Below are 17997 nucleotides of genomic sequence, written 5' to 3' on the forward strand. Positions count from 1 at the left end.
AAATTTCTATGATAGGTATCCTGTTTTACCCCGCTGTCAAATTTTCAAAAAGCTTCTTCGAGCAATAAATAAACAATTTTCTTATCAGTATTGATTGCCAAAAAATTTTTAGTGTTCACAGAAGAATCCTATGGTCTCCGATTGCAAATAAATGAATAAATAAAGGTTCAGCGTGTTCGTGAAAATAACCTCTTTCCCAGCGAATTTAACTTCTAAAGGCTCTTCCACGCAAGAAACAAACACTTTTATTATTGGAAATGATTGCATAATGATCTACAGAACCTCTAGAAGAGACCTGTTCCGTCAGACTGCAAATAAATAAAAAAAAAAAAAATTTGTATACTCCGATTACATGACTGTTCCAGTAAGTTAACCTATTATGTTTATAAAATTATTTGGCATCCTTTACTAGCTACTAGGTTAGTAGAGGACGCTGCACGCTTAAGCATTTGCTTAAGAATAAGTAGCGACTGAGAATACCGCCCATAGCGAATTCGGGCGGTCGCAGTGGTGCGCACTGAGTGTGAATTTTAACCAATCGGAAGCGAAAAAGTTCGCACTCAGTGCGCCACTAGTGCGATCGTCCGAATACGCTATCAGTGGCTGACCACTAGTAATTGGGACAGGATCAGGCATTTTCCCAGTGGTCATCCACTGAGTGTCTCGTCTAAACGATTAATATATTCAAATGGATCAGAGATTTCCCGCTTTCGTTTTACTTTTGAGCCGCGTCGCAAGCGGCGCTGTAAAACGTCATTTAGTTATCTATGAATAAAACGCATCACAAATGTTCACAATCATTGGTAACGTACACTGCACGCCAAATAAGTTGGTTACCTACCTTACCCTTAGAGCATATATATGTAGGTACTACAGTTTCGAGGAAACAGTTTATGACGCTTTGCACCAGCTTTACACGAGACACCGTGTATATCTATCAATGTGTATACATATATATATGTATATATACGCGTAGTACACTGCCGTGTACCTCATTTGATAGGATTTCGTGTGTTGGAACGAGATAATATTCTACATTCACGTGAATATATCAGTAATTAACAATATATTGTTTAGAAGATCGTAGGCGTTTCCTGAAATGGTAAGAAATCTAAGAGAATTCGCGAAGTTACCGATACATTGAGGTTATGTTGCGTATAGTACGCGACAGTTGCAAAGCCGTGTTCCAACTTGTTTTCAGTACTCCTTACTCAGTAACACAGAAAATGCCCACGAGGACAGTATCTGGACCTGTGCTTGGGGCTGTCTGAAGAAGAAAAAGGAAGCTCACGCGGACAACGAAGATTCACGGTAGCTAACCTAAAAATAAGTCGCACCGTACACAAACCTTCCCGTGATAAACTTTTCAACAACCGTTCCTGTAGCGATTCCATACGATCGAACGACGAAGAGACAGTGGAATATTTAGTTACCGGCTCAGTCGACGATACCGTCAAAGTTTGGGAACAAAAGGACAAGAGCTTCCAATTAAAACACAAGCTAACTGGTCACTCGCTCGGCGTGGTGTCCGTCGCAGTAAGTTCCGATGGCTCAAGTAAGTTGTTAGCGACGCTAACGCATTTCCATTAATCGCAATTCGCTTGGACAGCCACCTTCGCTCCTATTTCCCCACGATTCGTAAAAATGCACACTTATACTTCTAGAGTGCGCATCCAGTTCGTTGGACTCCAGCTTAAGACTATGGGACGTCGACTCGGGAGAGAAAATATCTAGCATCGAAGTAGGCCCTGTAGACATTTGGACGGTAGTGTTTTCTCCAGACGACAAGTTCATTGTCTCCGGTAGCCACTCCGGTAAAATTCATTTGTACGGTACAGAAAGTGGTAAACAAGAACAGACTTTAGATACCAGAGGCGGAAAGTTCACGTTAAGCGTTGCCTACGTGAGTAACTTGATTCAAACTGTATATTCGAACTTTAACTTCGCCCTGTGCACAAGAAAGGAAACAAAGCTTTGTTTGGCATGATCTAGAGTCCGGATGGTAAATATATCGCTAGCGGCGCGATAGACGGAATTATCAATATTTTCGATGTTACCTACGGCAAAGTGTTGCGTACATTAGAAGGTACCTACTAGAATTTCATTGCAAGATCCATGCTTGCCGGGAGTATTAAGTGAACTCGCATGTTTCAGGTCACGCTATGCCTATCAGATCTCTGTGCTTCTCGCCGGACTCTCAACTACTTCTTACCGCTTCGGACGACGGACATATGAAGCTGTACGATGTGTGAGTGAAATCAATCGAAAGTACAGCTGCGAGATTGATTAATCCTTTATTTTCTCCTTACAGAAAAGACGCTAATTTAGCGGGAACTATGTCCGGTCATGCTTCGTGGGTACTCGGCGTCGCTTTCTCCCCGGACGGGCAAAACTTTGCGTCCAGCAGTTCCGACCATACAGTCAAAGTCTGGGAATTAGCGCAACGACAGTGTTTGCATACATTTAACGAGCATAACGATCAGGTATAGTGTTCTGGAGCTTTTATGGCGAATTTAAAAAAAATATACGATAATTTGCAAGGTAATTGTGAAAATATTTAGGTCTGGGCCGTGAAGTACAATCCACAAAGAAAGAACATAATCGCGTCAGTGTCCGAAGACAAGTCGATCAATCTTTATGAATGCCCGATGTACGATAAATAAATTTTTTATAGAAATGGATGAATAAATGTTTATATTTATTACTTTTACTTGAAGTATTTTACATCGTGCGAAGTATTACCTTCCTTCTTAACATACGCATTTTTAATAAAAACACGGAGCTGTTTTTCCTCTTGCCATGGAATATCAGACAAAATATAGACAATTAGTAGCTAGAAATTTATTGTACTGCAATTATTAATATAAAAGTCGTTAAGATGTTTGCCGAATCTAAAACACAACCGTAACGAAAGATGAATTACACTTAAGGTCTAAGTAAATGACGAGGATCATTACAAACGGATCGTGAAACGGAGCTCGGGGTGTACAGACCAGATTCTCGTACGAAGGGAAACATAAAGGCACCCTGGTGTGGTTCCAAGTTGGGAGAGTTAAATCTAATTAACTCGAACTGGAACAGGGCTAAAAACACGCGTAACGAATCTCTGTAAACAATGGACAGTAAAATCTGTTCTACATCGCGTCGAACATTCTCCTTCTAATGAGATTCCAGGTCGATCCGACGCATTTAGAAGGAAAGATGACGCGACATAGAAGGAAACTTAAACCATGTACTCTTCGATGCACCAAATGCGCAGCAAAATTCTTTTCGACCGAACCGAGAGCAAGGGGCACGCGAAATTAAAACGAATAATCACCGTGCCGAGTAGTCGTGAATTTTCAGACCTGCAGATGCTAAATCGATCCGTACACACTCTTAATCGTACCTACGTGTATTTTAGAAAGGGGTAACAGTCGAATCGGTAGACTTCTTACATGCAAATCGATTTTATGTAATACACATGACCAAAATAGAAGCTACTTCACCTGTAGACTTTTAAGTAGACTAGAAACTTAAAGTAAGGCTTACAAAATTTTGTCTCTCCCGTGCAAATGCCGGTTTAGCGTTACTTAGACCGCTACATCCATACAAATGTTACTACCGTTTTATTATAATGACATTCTGTTGCGTCGAAGATGTCCAAGCTTCGTCCGAGCCATCATCTTGTTTCTATCAGTCTTTAAAAGTAATTAGACTTTGTACCCGTTCAAGGAATACAAATCAGTTACGACGGAAACAAAATACAGATCTCATTCCCCGCGAAATTTATCTATTACGAAGATGTACAGCGACGTTGTCTCCCGCGGTGTACACCGTGGGTCGTAATGTATATCACTAAACTTTCTACACTTTTTCATCCACGTTCGATATATACAAAATTGAATAAATAATCGAGGATAATCACCGCTACGTACTACCGATTTTAAACTCTCCTCGTGATCATGGAATTTCTCTCAATATAATGTATATACAACACGCAAAGTGAATAGGAATGACATCAGAATTTTCGGCTGCTATTTCACACTTTATTCGTACCTCTTAAAAAACTTGCATCGCGACGCATGCAACCAGCAAATTATTCGAGTGACCATCCTATGTTCAATGCGTAAAAACCAGCGGAGTATGATGGAGATTTTTCAGTACCACTCGGGCGACGAGGTAAAATGAAATTCGTTAACTTACTTATCGAGTACTTGTAATGCGTACCGCCGGGCCGACTTACTGTCGACGCGACGTAAAGCAAATATACAATGACTAGCCTGAAACGAAAAAGCGATACTACGAAAAAGGTTGTTGCTTTATAAACACAACAGGCTTCCCCTATACTGTTGTCACCCTTGTAGAAGCTGTGACTATGTCAGCGTGACAATCCGCCACTCCGAATTTACTTTCGCTCTCGTCTGGAGTAACTTTGGCCGTCTGCGAGGGAATGTCTAGCTTCGGGTTGTAATTAAAAGGTGGCACGATAGCAGAGGCTGGCGTACGCACACCGCCGCCGTTGACATAGGTTTGTGCGGAGCCCTCTGCGTTCGCAGAGTCCACTCTTATAAAGGAGCCGAGGCGTGATATTCTCTTCGTGGGATCCACCTCGATCGCGGAAGACTCGGAATTTTGTTGCTTCCGTAAAATTACCGAAGCATCTCCTACTTGTGCCACGTCTTTCTTATACGCAGAGGCGTCGCTGGACTTCACAGGTATCTTGCAAGGAGCATCGTTCGCGTTCATCCCACTCAAGTCGCAAGAATTCCTGTACTTCATCTTACTATTCTGCACGCCCGCTGCTTGTGGCTTCTTTGATTTGGACTTGTACAAGGTCGACCCTGGATTGTCGTTCTCCTGGGGGACTCCCTCGAACGTCGAGCTGCGGAACAGTCTGAAAGCAGGTGGATTGCTCACCGGAGAAGGCGCATCCACGACATGGCCGCCAGGCTGAACCCATTGCCTGGTGTCCGGTTTCTCGAAACGTTGCTTGCTCTTACTTTCCTCCACTTTCTTCCAAAGGCTCGCAATTTTGCTAGTCGCTTCCTTCGCTAACTTCCTAGTCTGCAAGCCCGTCGACGAGTTGGACACGATGCTGGAGTTGCTGTTGGACCTCTGTCCAAGAGGACCTACCTTCCGAAAAACTTTGCTGTTCTCGGCCTGCGCGTTTTGATTGGTAGCTTGAGCTTTTGGGGTTGGAGCCGTTTTCCCAGTTGGTAATCGTTTCGGCGCTACCAACAGTGGCAACGGTTTAGGTGGTAATATTTTTTCCGAAGCGTTCCCTTTGGGGACTTTCGATTGGTACGCCTGGTGCGTCTTTGGCGCGATTTTGGGCTTCCCCATTGCGGGATGCACCTTAGACGTGGCGCCTTTAATCGGCTTCGCGATCTTCGTTTTTACCGGGGAGGACGCCGAGGACAGCACCAGGGGCGCGTTCTCCACCTCTGGTTCATCTTTTGTGAACGTGCCCTGCCGTTCCAAAGGCTTGATAGTTACATCCGACTTACCGTCCTGTTGGAAATTCGAGGAGGAACATGTTGGAGGTGTGCTGTGCCTCTTCACAGACTTAGTGAAGGTTAACGACGACCCTTTCTGTGGAACCGACGCCCGCTTCGCGGCTGCTGATAAGTTCTTCCCCCGTTTCTCTCCGTCCGTTGAGATGGGAGTCATTTTGAAGCTAGCAGCCGACTTCGGAGGCTCTTTTGTCATGTTATTTGGACTGTTGTTGTTCTGTCTGAGCGTGGTCGCCCTGGTGGCCCTCACGATGGGAGAAGTATTGCTACGACCTATGGGTATACCACTGACGGGGTTCACTTGCTTCAACGGCGAAGACTGTGGCGTTGGCTTTCTAGTTATTGGATTCGAGTAAAGAGCTTTCCTTCTGCCACGAATGGCCTTCGGGCTCTCTGGTTCCGACTTGTCGGTTGCGTTCGAATCATTGCTGGGATCCCTCACCATCCCTGGCTTAATTATTCGCGGTCGCTTAGTCTCCCTGGGCGGTTCTTCAGCATTGTTGGATTCATCCTCGCTCTCGCTTTCCACAGTATCGGCGAACCTGATGTCCTCCTGCGACCTGGCTGGCTCGACCTCAGCAGTCTCCTTGTGGCTATCTCCCGGCACTTGCTCTTCGCCCATTTGCTGGCTGCAGGCGCCCATCAACTTCTTCGAGACACCATTGACGAATCTCATTCGGAGGGTGCGTTCAGACTCTGACTCGTTCGACACTAAACTTATCGTCTCGTAGTCCAGCAACGTCTCCTCTCCGTTCTCGTTCGCCTTGTTTGACTCGTTCAAAGTGTTCAGTACGATGGTAGCATTCTGCTCTAACATAGTTTGAATGTCATCCGAGGGAACAGTTGGGGCCAATGGACTCGCCCCTGTCGCGTTTGTGGTGGCATTGCTCTCGGTCTCTCTGAATATACATTCAGCCTCGTTCAACGTCCTCGTGCGATACCTCTCCCTGTTCTTCTTCTGCTCCATCCGGTTCTTTATCAATGTTTTACAAACAGAGAACTTGGTGAACGTGGGAATGGCAGACTTAACGGGAGACGCTGCCTCCGGCTTCTCAGGGCTCTCGTGGCTACCAGAGGTAACAGCGCCTCGTTGATCCTGGCTAGCTTCAGGGAAAGGATTCTCCAACACCTGCGTCTGAAACCTTGCTCTGTCCTCTTGCCTACGTTCCTTGGGTGTCAGTTTAGAAAATGGCGAGCACTTTCCACGGCGAATCTTCTCTACCTCCCCGTTCCCAGTCTCCCCCCTATCCTCCCTCTTTTTGTCCATTTCCGCGGCAATGGTATACGTCTTGTACCTCTCCTTGGCCAGAGTTCTCTTCTGCTTCGGCGTCAAGTTCCTCTGCAAACGTTTCTTGGGCGTAGACTCAGCCGAACTGGTGCCGCAATATTCTGAAGAGATTGGAGTGACCGCTTCATCCGTGTCGTTACCCCCCTCGTCGATCTTCTCCACGACGATCGGATGCGGGGCTTCCTCGGTCTGCAGTTCCGCGTCGATGCACAGCGTGTCGCTGCATATGGTGTCCGTAGCCTGCTCCATCGTCGACTCGTCCATCTCGCAGACTTCGTTGAACAACGAGGGCGGGTTGATGTTCTCCAGGCACTCGCTCAGGCTGTTGTTCCCGCTGCTCTGCATGGCCTCTGCGTAGCGCATGCAGGTGATAGAGAGGATGTTCGCGACAGGCTTCAGCAGATCGAACACGGCGTCGCTGTTAGTCAAGCTGTGCGACTCCTGGTCCTTGGAATCCGCCACTTCGGACGTGATACTGGCGACGCTTACCATGCTGTTCTCCATGTCACCCACGTCGAACAGCTCGTCCATCATCGACGGTGGCTTGACGCTGTCCAAGTGCGAGCCAGTGCACTCGTTCAACAAATTCTCTAGACTGCCAGCGTGACTCTGGGTCTGGCTGAGAGCTCGCTTAGCCACGACACCGAGGGGCAGCGACTTCTTCCGACAGCTTCGGGAATCCGTCGAGGACACGGTCTTCACTTGAACCGGTGGCAGGGACGTGGAGTTGCACCTGTCTCGATTATTGAACACCTCGCTGCAGTCCCCTGAACCAGCGTAGCTGGCCGTTAAAGACAACAGACTCCCCATCGAGGAGGGCGGTTTAATCGCTTCCAGATCCATGGACGACATACTCGTCGCCTCTAATTCCTGCTGATGCTTGTTCAGTTCAGCATCCACCGCCTCGGCCAGTCTGAACGCCTCCCTCTGTATGATCTTCGAGTTCGTCATGTGGGCGCTCTCGCTACTCACCGTTTCAACGTACTCGGAGGTTGCTGTGCACTGATCTTCCTGCACGTCGCTCTTGAACGAGGCGATGATGGGCGTGCTGATGCTGATGCTGGGGAAAGAGATCTCGTTGGGGGAATCCTCGTTCCATGCGTCGGTAAATATACGATGCTTCAACTCGCTCAAGTACCGTTCCCGTATCGCCTCTGTCTGCTGCACCAACGTCACTGTAAGCTGATCTAACGAGGCGATCATGGCGTCGGGGTCTCTCTGACGGCGATACACCTCCTCTTTCTTTCCGTGTTTCGGTGTGCCGCTGGCTTTCTGCAGCGATTTCCGCTTCTCGTCCGTCTCGTCCCTCCTAACCCCATCCACTTCGGACGTGTCATTGTACATGCTACTGCCGTCGCTTGAATAATTAATGTCCGTCGATTTAAATACGTTGAGAGCTTTATTGGATTTCAAAGCGGCCTTGTTCAGATTAATGTGCTCGATGGTATTCGTTAAACCAGGCTGTATGCACAACTCCAGCAGCGCGTGCTCGGATTGCTCCACAGAATCAATCGACTCGCTGCTTTCCGAGTCCGTTACTTTTGTGTAAGACTGCTGCATAGACAGCTCCTCCGGGCTTTTGTCCGTCGACGCCTCTAACACCTTGCCGTCTTCGTTCCCTTCGTCCTCGAGGAGATCATTGTGAACGAACGACGACATGTCCTCGTTCGACTGGGTGTCAATGCTCGACAAATACTGCTGCTGATTGGGCTCTGTATTGAACACTACTGTCTCGTGGAGTATAGGGCTATTCCTCAAGTTCGAAGGCAACGAAAAATTACAGAGATTATCATCGACTATCAGCAAACTATGCCCCGAATTTCTGTTTACTATTCCCAACTCGTTCTCTGTAACTTTGTCTGATGGTCCTACCGTGACTTTAGTTTCTGCCACCTGAAAAATATTACATTTATAAGTAGTTTTTGGTATGTTCGTGGAGAGAAGCATTGAAACCATAGGCGTGATTTGAAAATATATACAAAATCGTCAAGTGCCTTACCTTTTGAGTTAATTTTTCTGTGTACTGGCTGTAATCAGACGCTATGTTTGGTAAACTCTCGCTAACCTTGTCTTTTCGAGCGTCAGAGCTCATCGCTTCCTCGCATGCTATTTGTGCTTTGTCTAGGTTGTTCATGGCAGAATCGACAATTACATTGCACTCCATTTGATCTAACGCAACGCTGGTCTGATACCTGGCTAAGTTGCTTTCATTTCGCGGGAGCTTCTCAAAATTGTTTCCTATAAATGAATGCCTGTGTCTGGAAGAATAGAAACGAATGAGCTACGAGTAAAGCCACAGATCGGAGTCTAACGTCGAATCAATATATCCACCTATTATTCTGCATTCCAATATTAATGCAAGCTGTAAGCAGATCTTCGTCATCCTCATCCCCATCACTGACTTGATCTAAACATTCGGAAGAGTTGTTTATATTTAATATACAAGGCATGTTACGCGTATCTCCTTTTAGTTCAAATTCCTTACATCCTGAATCGCTAGAAGCCTTCAGTGCACTGATCACGTACGAATTAACTGCATTGACGGGGATGTTATTTTGAGTTTCATACTTTTTCTCCGGGTCTATAATAAAGTAGATTTGCCTCTTTCAAGCATCAACTCGAAATTTTGACACATTCTTACTTCCCTCTCGCAACTATTATAGAATAACGTAGAATGAAGTTATGTTACCTGATCTAATTTTGTCTGAATTTGACGCCATATTATCACTCTCTTCATAATGCAAGTTATTTGGAGATATTTGGTTAAGCGTGGTTCTAAAACTAGTAAGGAAAAAAAACGTCTTACTGATTTTCCATTAATACATAAAAAACACCTTGACTGATCTACGAGTCACTATGATCTCTAAGCGATCTACAAACATACTGACCTCAACGGGTTTTTCACAGAAGAATGCCCATTCTCCTCAACGGTATCGCTCTTAGTGTTCGCTTCAAAGTAATTCAACACTTGGCTCCTCTTCTTCTCGTCCAGAGCTTTCACGGTGCACGCCAGATTCAGTCGCTCTTTACTTTGCAGCTTGCCCTGCTCCTGCATCTTCCTCGACAAGTTCCTCTGCCGGCTGTCCTCCTGCAGGTCGGATGCAGAAGCGGCTCTGGAGGAGTTCAGGGAGGTCCCGTGCGGCGTCCCCTCCGTGCAGTAAGTCTTCACCGTGTCTTCGTGAATGAGGCCCTGCTCGTTGCTCACGAAGTAATGGGAATGTTGCTTCTCGTCGTCCTCCAGGCTACGCTCGGCGTAGCGGAGGCTGTAGTCGGTCGGCTGATCCAAATCAGTCTCGGCGTAGTCGCTGAACAGGTTCCCCTCTGTCCGATGAGCGACAGTGGGAGAGATGGCCTTCTGTATAGAGTTCAGCGGATTGTGCTGGTGCAGCACGCTGTTGTCGTACATGTTCCCAAAGGTGTCCTTGACGGGCGAGCTGCTGCTGGTGAACGACAGCGAGGAGGGAGTATCTACCCCCGTCTTCGTGACCACGCATTGGTACTCTGTCTTCGCGCGAACGTTCAGTTCCGTCTCCTCGGAGACGCTGGACTGGCTGCCAGCCTTCGACGCGGACGACATGCTCTGCGGGAGGTTGTCCTCGACGGAGGAGTGGAGCAGGTTCTGCGAGCAAGCTGATTCTTGGTCGGGCGCCGAGGACCAGGAGATGGTGGAGTTGGTGCACCTAAGGTCGCTCACGCCGTTGAAGGTGTCTGAGGACTTCAAGCGATCTGGAATGGCGTTCTTGTACCGCAGGGTGTACTTCTTCTCGGAGGAGGTCTTGGTGTGGCTGTCGCTGGACATGCCAGTGTCGAAGCCGACCGCGGAGTGCAGCGACGATGACTGCTGCTTCATCTGAACGTCGGTGGGCGAGAGTCCGTTCTGCACGTGGCGGTTCACCCGCTCGAACATGGTGTCGGAGTGGGTGCTCGTTATAGAGCGCATGGAGTCCCTGCTCTCGCTCCTGGCGACTCCGTTGCACTTCATACTGGACGTGCTGGGTTGGTTGTGCAGCTGGTAAGGGCGCAAGGTGCGCGCGTTCATCCCGAGGAAGCTGTGGTCCACCTTGAACGAGAACTTGTCGTCCTTGTTCGTGGGTGAGGTACTGGGCTCGATGTTGTCGCAAGTCTCGGCCAGGTTCTGGTCTATCTCCTGCTCCAGGGCCCTCTGCCTGCGGGCGACCAGTGTCGGCAGAGTGGGAAGTCCCAAGCCGCGGGCTGTGGAGTCCAAGTGGATGAGATTGTTGCAGCCCGGCCTGGCGTTCAGTAGATTCTTTAGAGCCGCGCTCGAGCCCATCGAGATCATTTTGTGCTTGGAGTGTATGAGGCTGCGGAGCATGGGCACCGCGCCCAGGTCCCACAGCAAGCGTTGATCTTGAGGGCATCGAGCGGAGAGGTTCCACAGTGCGCCGCAGGCATTGCTGACGACGGTCAAACTGGGCGATCGTAGCTGCTGCAACAGCACTTGAAGGCACCCCCTTTCCCTCACGATGGCTCGGTAATCCTCCCTAACGGCGATGTGGCTGGAGACGTTTCTCAGTATGCCGCCCGCATTCTCAACGATCGCCAGGGTTTTGGACGGCGCCTTGTAGCTAAGCGTGTCCACGAGGAAGGCGAGGGCTCCCTCCACGGCGCAGATGTCCACTTTGTTCGTGCTGCAGTGGGCCGAGAGGTTCCACAGAGCGGAGAGGATCGACTTAAGCGTGGACTCCTTTCTGCCTTCCATCGCAGCCTTCATCAAGCCAGTCACTGCCCCCACCTCCCTCAGAGTCTGCTTGCTGCTGGTGTCCGCCCTCCACGACAGGTTCCTCAGGACACTCGCCGTCACCTGCCTGAGATCGTCGCTGGGGCTCCTCAGCTGCGAGACCAGCGCCTTCATGAACTCGCGGAAGGAGCAGAGCAGCGCCTTGTTGTTGCCGTCGCCGAACGTCAGGTTCGTCAGCGCCATCCCAGCGTACCTGCGCAGAGTGATGCAGTTCTGATCGTCGCACTCGCTGCCGTGGGCGGTGTGGTCCATCTCGATGAGCTCGGCCACCGCGTGCAGGCCGCCTAGCTGGCACATGGCGTGGCGATGCGCCTCGTCGAAGGAGAGCTTCATCAGCGCGGCTATCGTCTGTCCCGGGTGTCTCTCCAGGTCCTCCGGGACCTGTCCGGTCTCCAGGGATGTCCTGAGAGCCTGGCAGTAGTCCCTCAGCTGCTCCAGGAACCGGAGTACTCTCGCCTCTCGACGCCCAGCCCTCTCGTCGCTCTTGGCGTGCACTATGTTGTGCAGAGCTCTCGAAGCTCTCTCCCTGGTCTCTGGGTCCTGCCCCGGCGCGTGGATCAGCTGCACCAGCAGCGGCAGGCATCCGGACTGCCTCATTATCAGGCAGTTGTCTATGGAGGTGCTCATAGAGAGCAGGGTGGCGCTCATGTCCTCTCTGCCCTCCGTGCTGCCGAGCATTCCTAGCAGGTTGTACACCACGTCCACCTTCGCCCCCAGCCTCCGATCGCCTTGCATCTCCGAGGAACAACCGAGTGTCCCGCCGGAATTCGAAGAGAAACTCATGACGCTGGCTACGTCCTGCGGGGCCAAGGTGAATGTTAGCTCGAAACCTCTGCCCGCGGAGGAGCATTGATCGGTTGGGGCAGTCAGGAGGGGTAAACTACGTCCTTTGGTCGCAGATGGACGCGAGGGACTTTACATATGAATTTTGTTGCCTATAACAGCCTCTACATCTTGTACATATTTGCCTGCAAGAGCGCAAACCTAGTACGCCTACCTAAACATTGTGAAAGTGACTCACATTATGTACAGTGGTGGACGAGCTCTGTTGGGCGGAAAAGCCCATTTGTTGATTGGCCCACAGGTCTCTTCTGATGGGCCAAGTCCCCCGGTAAGAAGACGGTAGCCTGTGACCTTGCAGGGACGTGTCTGGCCTATTCTCCTCCTCGCTGCTGCCACCTTCATTGTAGCGTTTGCTCCTTCGTGCGTAACCCTGTCCAACAGAAACGCCGGGGCGACGAAGTTAGTCGGGACATTGGGAATCCCTCGGAAGCATAGGTTTCTGATATTCGAAGCTTCCAACCCCTCTGGGAATTAAAAGCTGATACCAGTTTCTCTGGGAACAACTGGGTTGGCCAGGCTCCTTTCAGAGCGACTCGGGCACCCCGGCCGAAAATAAACCGATCCAGACCACCTCGAGAGGAAGAAAGCTGGCACAAGGTTACCTTCGATGTACCGGGCCGGGTGTAAGTGGCGATTCGGGCACAAAACCCCCGGTGTTTTTGCGCGAGCCGCGAAAGGAGCGCGATAAATTCTCGCGGCAAGGTTTGGGGGATGGCAGGGCGAGTTAAAGGGCGGCCGAAGAGAGAGAGAGAGAGAGAATGGCGGTGGGGCAAGAAGGGAGGAAGAGGGAGAGAGGAAATGCACGGTACGTGTGCGTAAACGTATATAACAGAGGCAGAGAAAGATAGAGAGGCGAGCTCTCCGTAAAATCAATACGCGCCTACGTTGGCGGACGTGTATATAGGAAGGACTCGTGCTCTACAAGCACGCGGCGATACCAGTGGTTTCCAACCGCTTCTTTCCCCTCAGAATTCTCGGGGTGACTGAAAGGAAGCTATCAAAATTTCATGAACAGCAGCTCGGGGGCACGATGCAGGACACAGGCCCCCTGGACATGTTACCCGCGCGACGAAATTCGCGCGAATTTCCATGCCAGTTACGTAACCATGCAGCAGTCTGTTGCACAATAGGTGAAATTGGGAAAGCAACAGGGAACGCGTCTACAAATTTTTTGCTCCGGGATTCTGCAAGTGTATCGAGCTAAATGGCACTCGTGTAAACAGTTTTCGGTTGCCATTTAATGGGTTGCCTTGCACGCTGCCAAACTTCGTTTACACACTCTCGAGCATCCCGCGGCCTGATACTCTAATTGATCTACTCGAGGAGGCTTTTAGAGACTGCATCGGGCTCTTAACAACGTTATCGGTACGTAGGCTTCATTTTACAGGGTTCCCGGGTCGGCTGTGGACGTTCCGATACACTGCCAAGGAAAACTGGGGAGGAACAGAGGTGTAGCAAACGATAGTCACTGGAGTCGATGCATGTACGACCACTGGGGACTGCGAAATGGGTTGAAATAGATAGAACACAACAAGGGATGCCTCGCGAAGGCTTACTTAATTTTTCACGAAACCATTGCCGCGGGAATCTACACCACCTTCCATTACATAGCCTCCGCTAGACATTCCACCATCAACTACAGTACACCTGTTCTATTCATCGCGTTACAGGTTCCCTTGCAAGCCAACACCAAGCATAGCAAAGCCTCTTTTGACCATTGACAAAAAGAAGAACAAGTTCCCGTCTCCAGGTGAACCCTGGAGCGCCAGACGAATTAGCAACAGATAGGGTCGAGCGAAATGGCAATGTTTGAAAAGGAAATGATGCGGGGATGGTGACGGTCCGATGAGATTTACCTCGGGGCTCGGCGTGGACGACCTTCGTTCGTCCTCCTCCTTGACTTCCGGCTCCATGGCATCCTCCTTGGTGGTCTCAGCGGTCGCTGGGCCTAGGTACAACCTTGGCCTGGTGCTGGCGGCATTGACAGACGAACAGTGGGAGGATGCGGCCGTGATCAGCGCGTTCCTCGCGGCAGAGCATCTCGCGGACGTCGCCGCCGCTGCAACGACGACGGAGTTGAACGTTGCGCCGTCCACGGACGACTCCAGCTCGTGCGCCGCGACGCCCGCCAGGGGCGTAGGTGCCTCGACGCCGTGGGGGCGCCGCTGGGCCCTCCAGGAGCCGACACCTTCCGCGCCGACGCTCGCCGAGCCGTGTGGCACGCGACACTCTTCCGTGGACAATCTATCCGGCCTCTTGTGGTGGCTGGCCACCGTGTCCTCCTGCAATCACGATTCGACCCGTTTTATTCGAAAACTGTACAGCGCTGCTCGGCTGAATTTAAATGGACCATCCCGCCACTTCTTTTCGCGCAACCATCGTCTCACTCGTTCCTTAGTACCTCGAGCTCGGCGAATCGGAACAGATTGGCAAAGGAACTGGAGATATTTGAAAATTTACTTTCCATCATTTTCATCGAATCTTCATGAAAATAGTATAAATTGATTGGCGAGGCTCTCCCGATTAAAATGAGTACAAACACGACATAAATCGGAGGATTTTTAAGATTTCTGAAAGTTAGTAGGAATGTACTCTACCGCCGTAGAGGATCCTGAATGTAGTCCGATTTATGTCGTGTTTGGACTCATTTTTATCGGGAGAACCTCGCCAATTAGTTCGTACTGTTTTCGTAAAGATAGGGTGGAAATTGTGGAGACTGATATCGACTGATTCAATTTAACCCAGCCAGACCGGGCCGGAGGTTTACTTTGTGTCAGAGACTGCGACGCTTATTAAGAGACCTTGTGTTTACGTATAGATTATGATGCTTCTTCGATCGGTACGAACCCGTACCAGTTGGTAGAATACTGTCACAGATTTAAAAAACTATCGTGTAATCTTTGTTGAATGGCAGGTAATTTGCTTTGGACCCTGCTATTTACATTTAGTATTATAATGTATACATCACGTATTTCTTATTGAAGTTTAGTACCCATTCCATTTATTCCTCACTCCCTACCTAATTATTTCCAATGAAAAACTGTACTTCCTTTTGATGTCATGTAGTAAATTCAAGAGTATTAAAAATTGTTTATGAAAAAGTCTGTTTTATGTTATAATGCGATAAAAAAATATGACGAAAGGTGTTTTACTAATCCACACTGCAGACGAACGCCGTTGAATAATAACGATGAAACAATTATGCAATGATGAAAGTGTCTAGGATTGGAAGTTCCTCTATGAAAAAAGACCTCCAAACATTTACCGCTGTCACTTTACAGAGGCGCTTGTAACGATGCTCGCGCCATAATCTGTTATATAACGAAGCATAGGCAGTGCGTACTTATCATATAACGTACTCGTGCAGACGAGTGTAATGAGTAATGCAGTGTCGCCTTGTCAGAATCGCTACCGCTAAAAATGCATTCTCCTATCTTGAGAACAGCTTTATTCGTTGAATTAATATCTCCTTGATATCGTACGCTGATATCGATTAATTCATTTTTCGGTCATTCATAAACCTTCCGCGGAAATCGATGCCTGAATTGCGTACGCAATAGTACAGAGTCACTGGGTACTTCCATAGATAGTCTTCCAGTGTTTTGGTACTTTATAATATATCAGTGTACTTCGATGTCTTAAGGGGTCATGCTCAGTCAAGAGGCCGAAAAAGGGTGATCTTTGGAATTTTTTTACTCAAAAGCTATAACACATTTTTCAGAAAATCTTTTTTCCTTTTAAGCATTGCATCTAGTACCGTGCATCGTAATTTTTTTATTTAAAAATATTTATTAATAACTAAGTTATGGTCCATCACTTGAAGGTTCTCTAAAAAAAAAAGGCTTCTGCGGTGACCACCACTATTTTTTCCCAAATCAATATTTCGAAAAATCCTTCGTTCAAATACTAGATAATATAATATAATAAGTAAATTCTTTCGAATTTTTTATTTCAGATGATCGACTTTCGAGCAGCAGTGGTCACCCCAGAAGCCCTTTTTTATATATCTTTTTTATATCTCTATTTTTTATATATATTTATCAATAACTTAGTTATTGATAAATATTTTTAACTGAAAAAATTACAATGCACGGTACTAGATGCAATGCTTAAAAGGAAAAAAGATTTTTTGAGAAATGTGTTACAGTTTTTGGGTAAAAAATTTCCAAAGACCACCCTTTTTTTCGGCCTCCTGACTGAGCACGACCCCTTAAGGGACCCTTCTATTTTTCATCAGCCGAGAAACGAAGCTGTTTTAAAACAAATATTCTCAATAAATACAACATACAATCAAATAAATCATTTTGGAATTTGTTAAGCTATTCTAATATTACACAAACAAAATTTAAATAGGCAACTTTTTTAATTTGTTTTAAATTTTTTCTCAAGGCGTCAATATTGAAAATATCCTTCTCACACCCTCTCCCAATGAATCACAACTTCACAGTAACATCCCCAGAAAAAAAAATAGGAAAAAGTGCAGCGTATAAATTTTGCAGCTACGCGAGGATTATTTATGCAATTTTATATTCCAGCTGGAACGCTACTGCAATTTCACAGCTCATTCATTTTTATCCCACTGAATTTAGGCCCGTGAGTTTTCGCCGCCAGCATAACTCTCCCTCTTTCAACGAAGCAAGCACCGCCAGAGAAAGCAGTATCGCTCGCGTTCCTTCTAAAACGCCGATGATCACGGTTCCTGCACTTTCTCTCAGGTTCACGGACGTTCCTGGATACTTCCCAGTCATCGTTACGACACGATCGCGGTTTAATACCGAATCATTAGGCGCGGCACGAAGCTGGCTGCTGCGTGCAAGAAGCAATTAACCCGCGGCATTCTATGGAAACGAAAGGTCAACGGTACGAACCAGACGCACCCTGTGGCAGTTCAATCGTTTGTAGGTGTACCGAGCAGTAGCGAGTTTCCTAGCGCGCATGCTCGACGAAAGAAGAGCATCGCCGGACGAGTTCTGTTCAGACGAAGATGGCTGGAGGATTAGCGAGCTATCTCCTGTTTAGATGCTATCATTGGATCACAATGGACTCTTTTGTTTTCCATCCCCTCGTCAAATTAACTCCACGTAGTTCCGCACTGCTTGGCACACCTGTACCGTATCGATTTTGGGTGATTGGGAAAATTTCAGGAGTCATCTGCTGACACTCGTTTTTACATTTTTATGGGAGTTGTTGGAGATGTTTTATGATCGTGTGGTGGGTTGAAAATGTACTGTTTTAAATGTGGGTGGGTAAAGTTTAGCGTTCTACTCAGAAGGGACCATTTTTTATTTTTATTTTGGTAGTGTGGTAGAGCATAAGAAACTGGATAATTCTTATATTTAAAGTTTTGTTCTATCTCGCTTCGTTTTATTAAAATAACGTGATAGCTTTAAGGGGTGATTTCACCCCTTTAGATTGAATCTTCGCAGGAAAAGAATTGATAATTGCATAGTTCAATATGATCTACACTTTACATTCGTACTAAATTTTTTTTAAATCAGAATTTTCGGGCTGGGAATGCTCTCTTGGCAGTTTAAGGGTGGAAAGGGGTGGTATCAATTTCGGCTCTCAAACGCTTTTTTTTTAGATAAAAATATTGTGATAGAGTGTCAGTG

The 17997-nt window shown here is 47.8% G+C and overlaps 2 protein-coding genes across 4 annotated transcripts in view; one reads left to right on the plus strand and one right to left on the minus strand.

Moving 5' to 3' along the window:
- The first annotated feature begins 970 nt into the window (after positions 1-970).
- LOC143375930 (WD repeat-containing protein SL1-17) lies at positions 971-2710 on the plus strand. The gene is made up of 8 exons (XM_076825590.1): positions 971-1102; positions 1202-1311; positions 1386-1555; positions 1665-1903; positions 1993-2086; positions 2155-2248; positions 2312-2483; positions 2562-2710. Exons 1-8 carry the CDS (start codon positions 1100-1102, stop codon positions 2661-2663), a joined length of 984 nt encoding a protein of 327 aa, XP_076681705.1. The 5' UTR covers positions 971-1099; the 3' UTR covers positions 2664-2710.
- The window catches only part of LOC143375912 (uncharacterized), a 72054-nt gene continuing 56738 nt past the window's right edge, over positions 2682-17997 (minus strand). For all 3 annotated transcript variants that reach the window (XM_076825545.1, XM_076825546.1, XM_076825547.1), the window contains 8 exons: positions 14242-14667; positions 12564-12755; positions 9672-12340; positions 9473-9564; positions 9269-9364; positions 9115-9190; positions 8783-9041; positions 2682-8676 (listed from right to left, as the gene is read on the minus strand). In XM_076825545.1, the coding sequence (XP_076681660.1) occupies positions 4324-8676; positions 8783-9041; positions 9115-9190; positions 9269-9364; positions 9473-9564; positions 9672-12340; positions 12564-12755; positions 14242-14667 (8163 nt within the window). In that variant the 3' untranslated portion in view covers positions 2682-4323. The remainder of the gene's footprint in view (positions 8677-8782; positions 9042-9114; positions 9191-9268; positions 9365-9472; positions 9565-9671; positions 12341-12563; positions 12756-14241; positions 14668-17997) is intronic.

The sequence above is a fragment of the Andrena cerasifolii genome, chromosome 13, assembly GCF_050908995.1.
Source record: "Andrena cerasifolii isolate SP2316 chromosome 13, iyAndCera1_principal, whole genome shotgun sequence".
NCBI classification, from domain to species: Eukaryota; Metazoa; Arthropoda; class Insecta; order Hymenoptera; family Andrenidae; genus Andrena; species Andrena cerasifolii.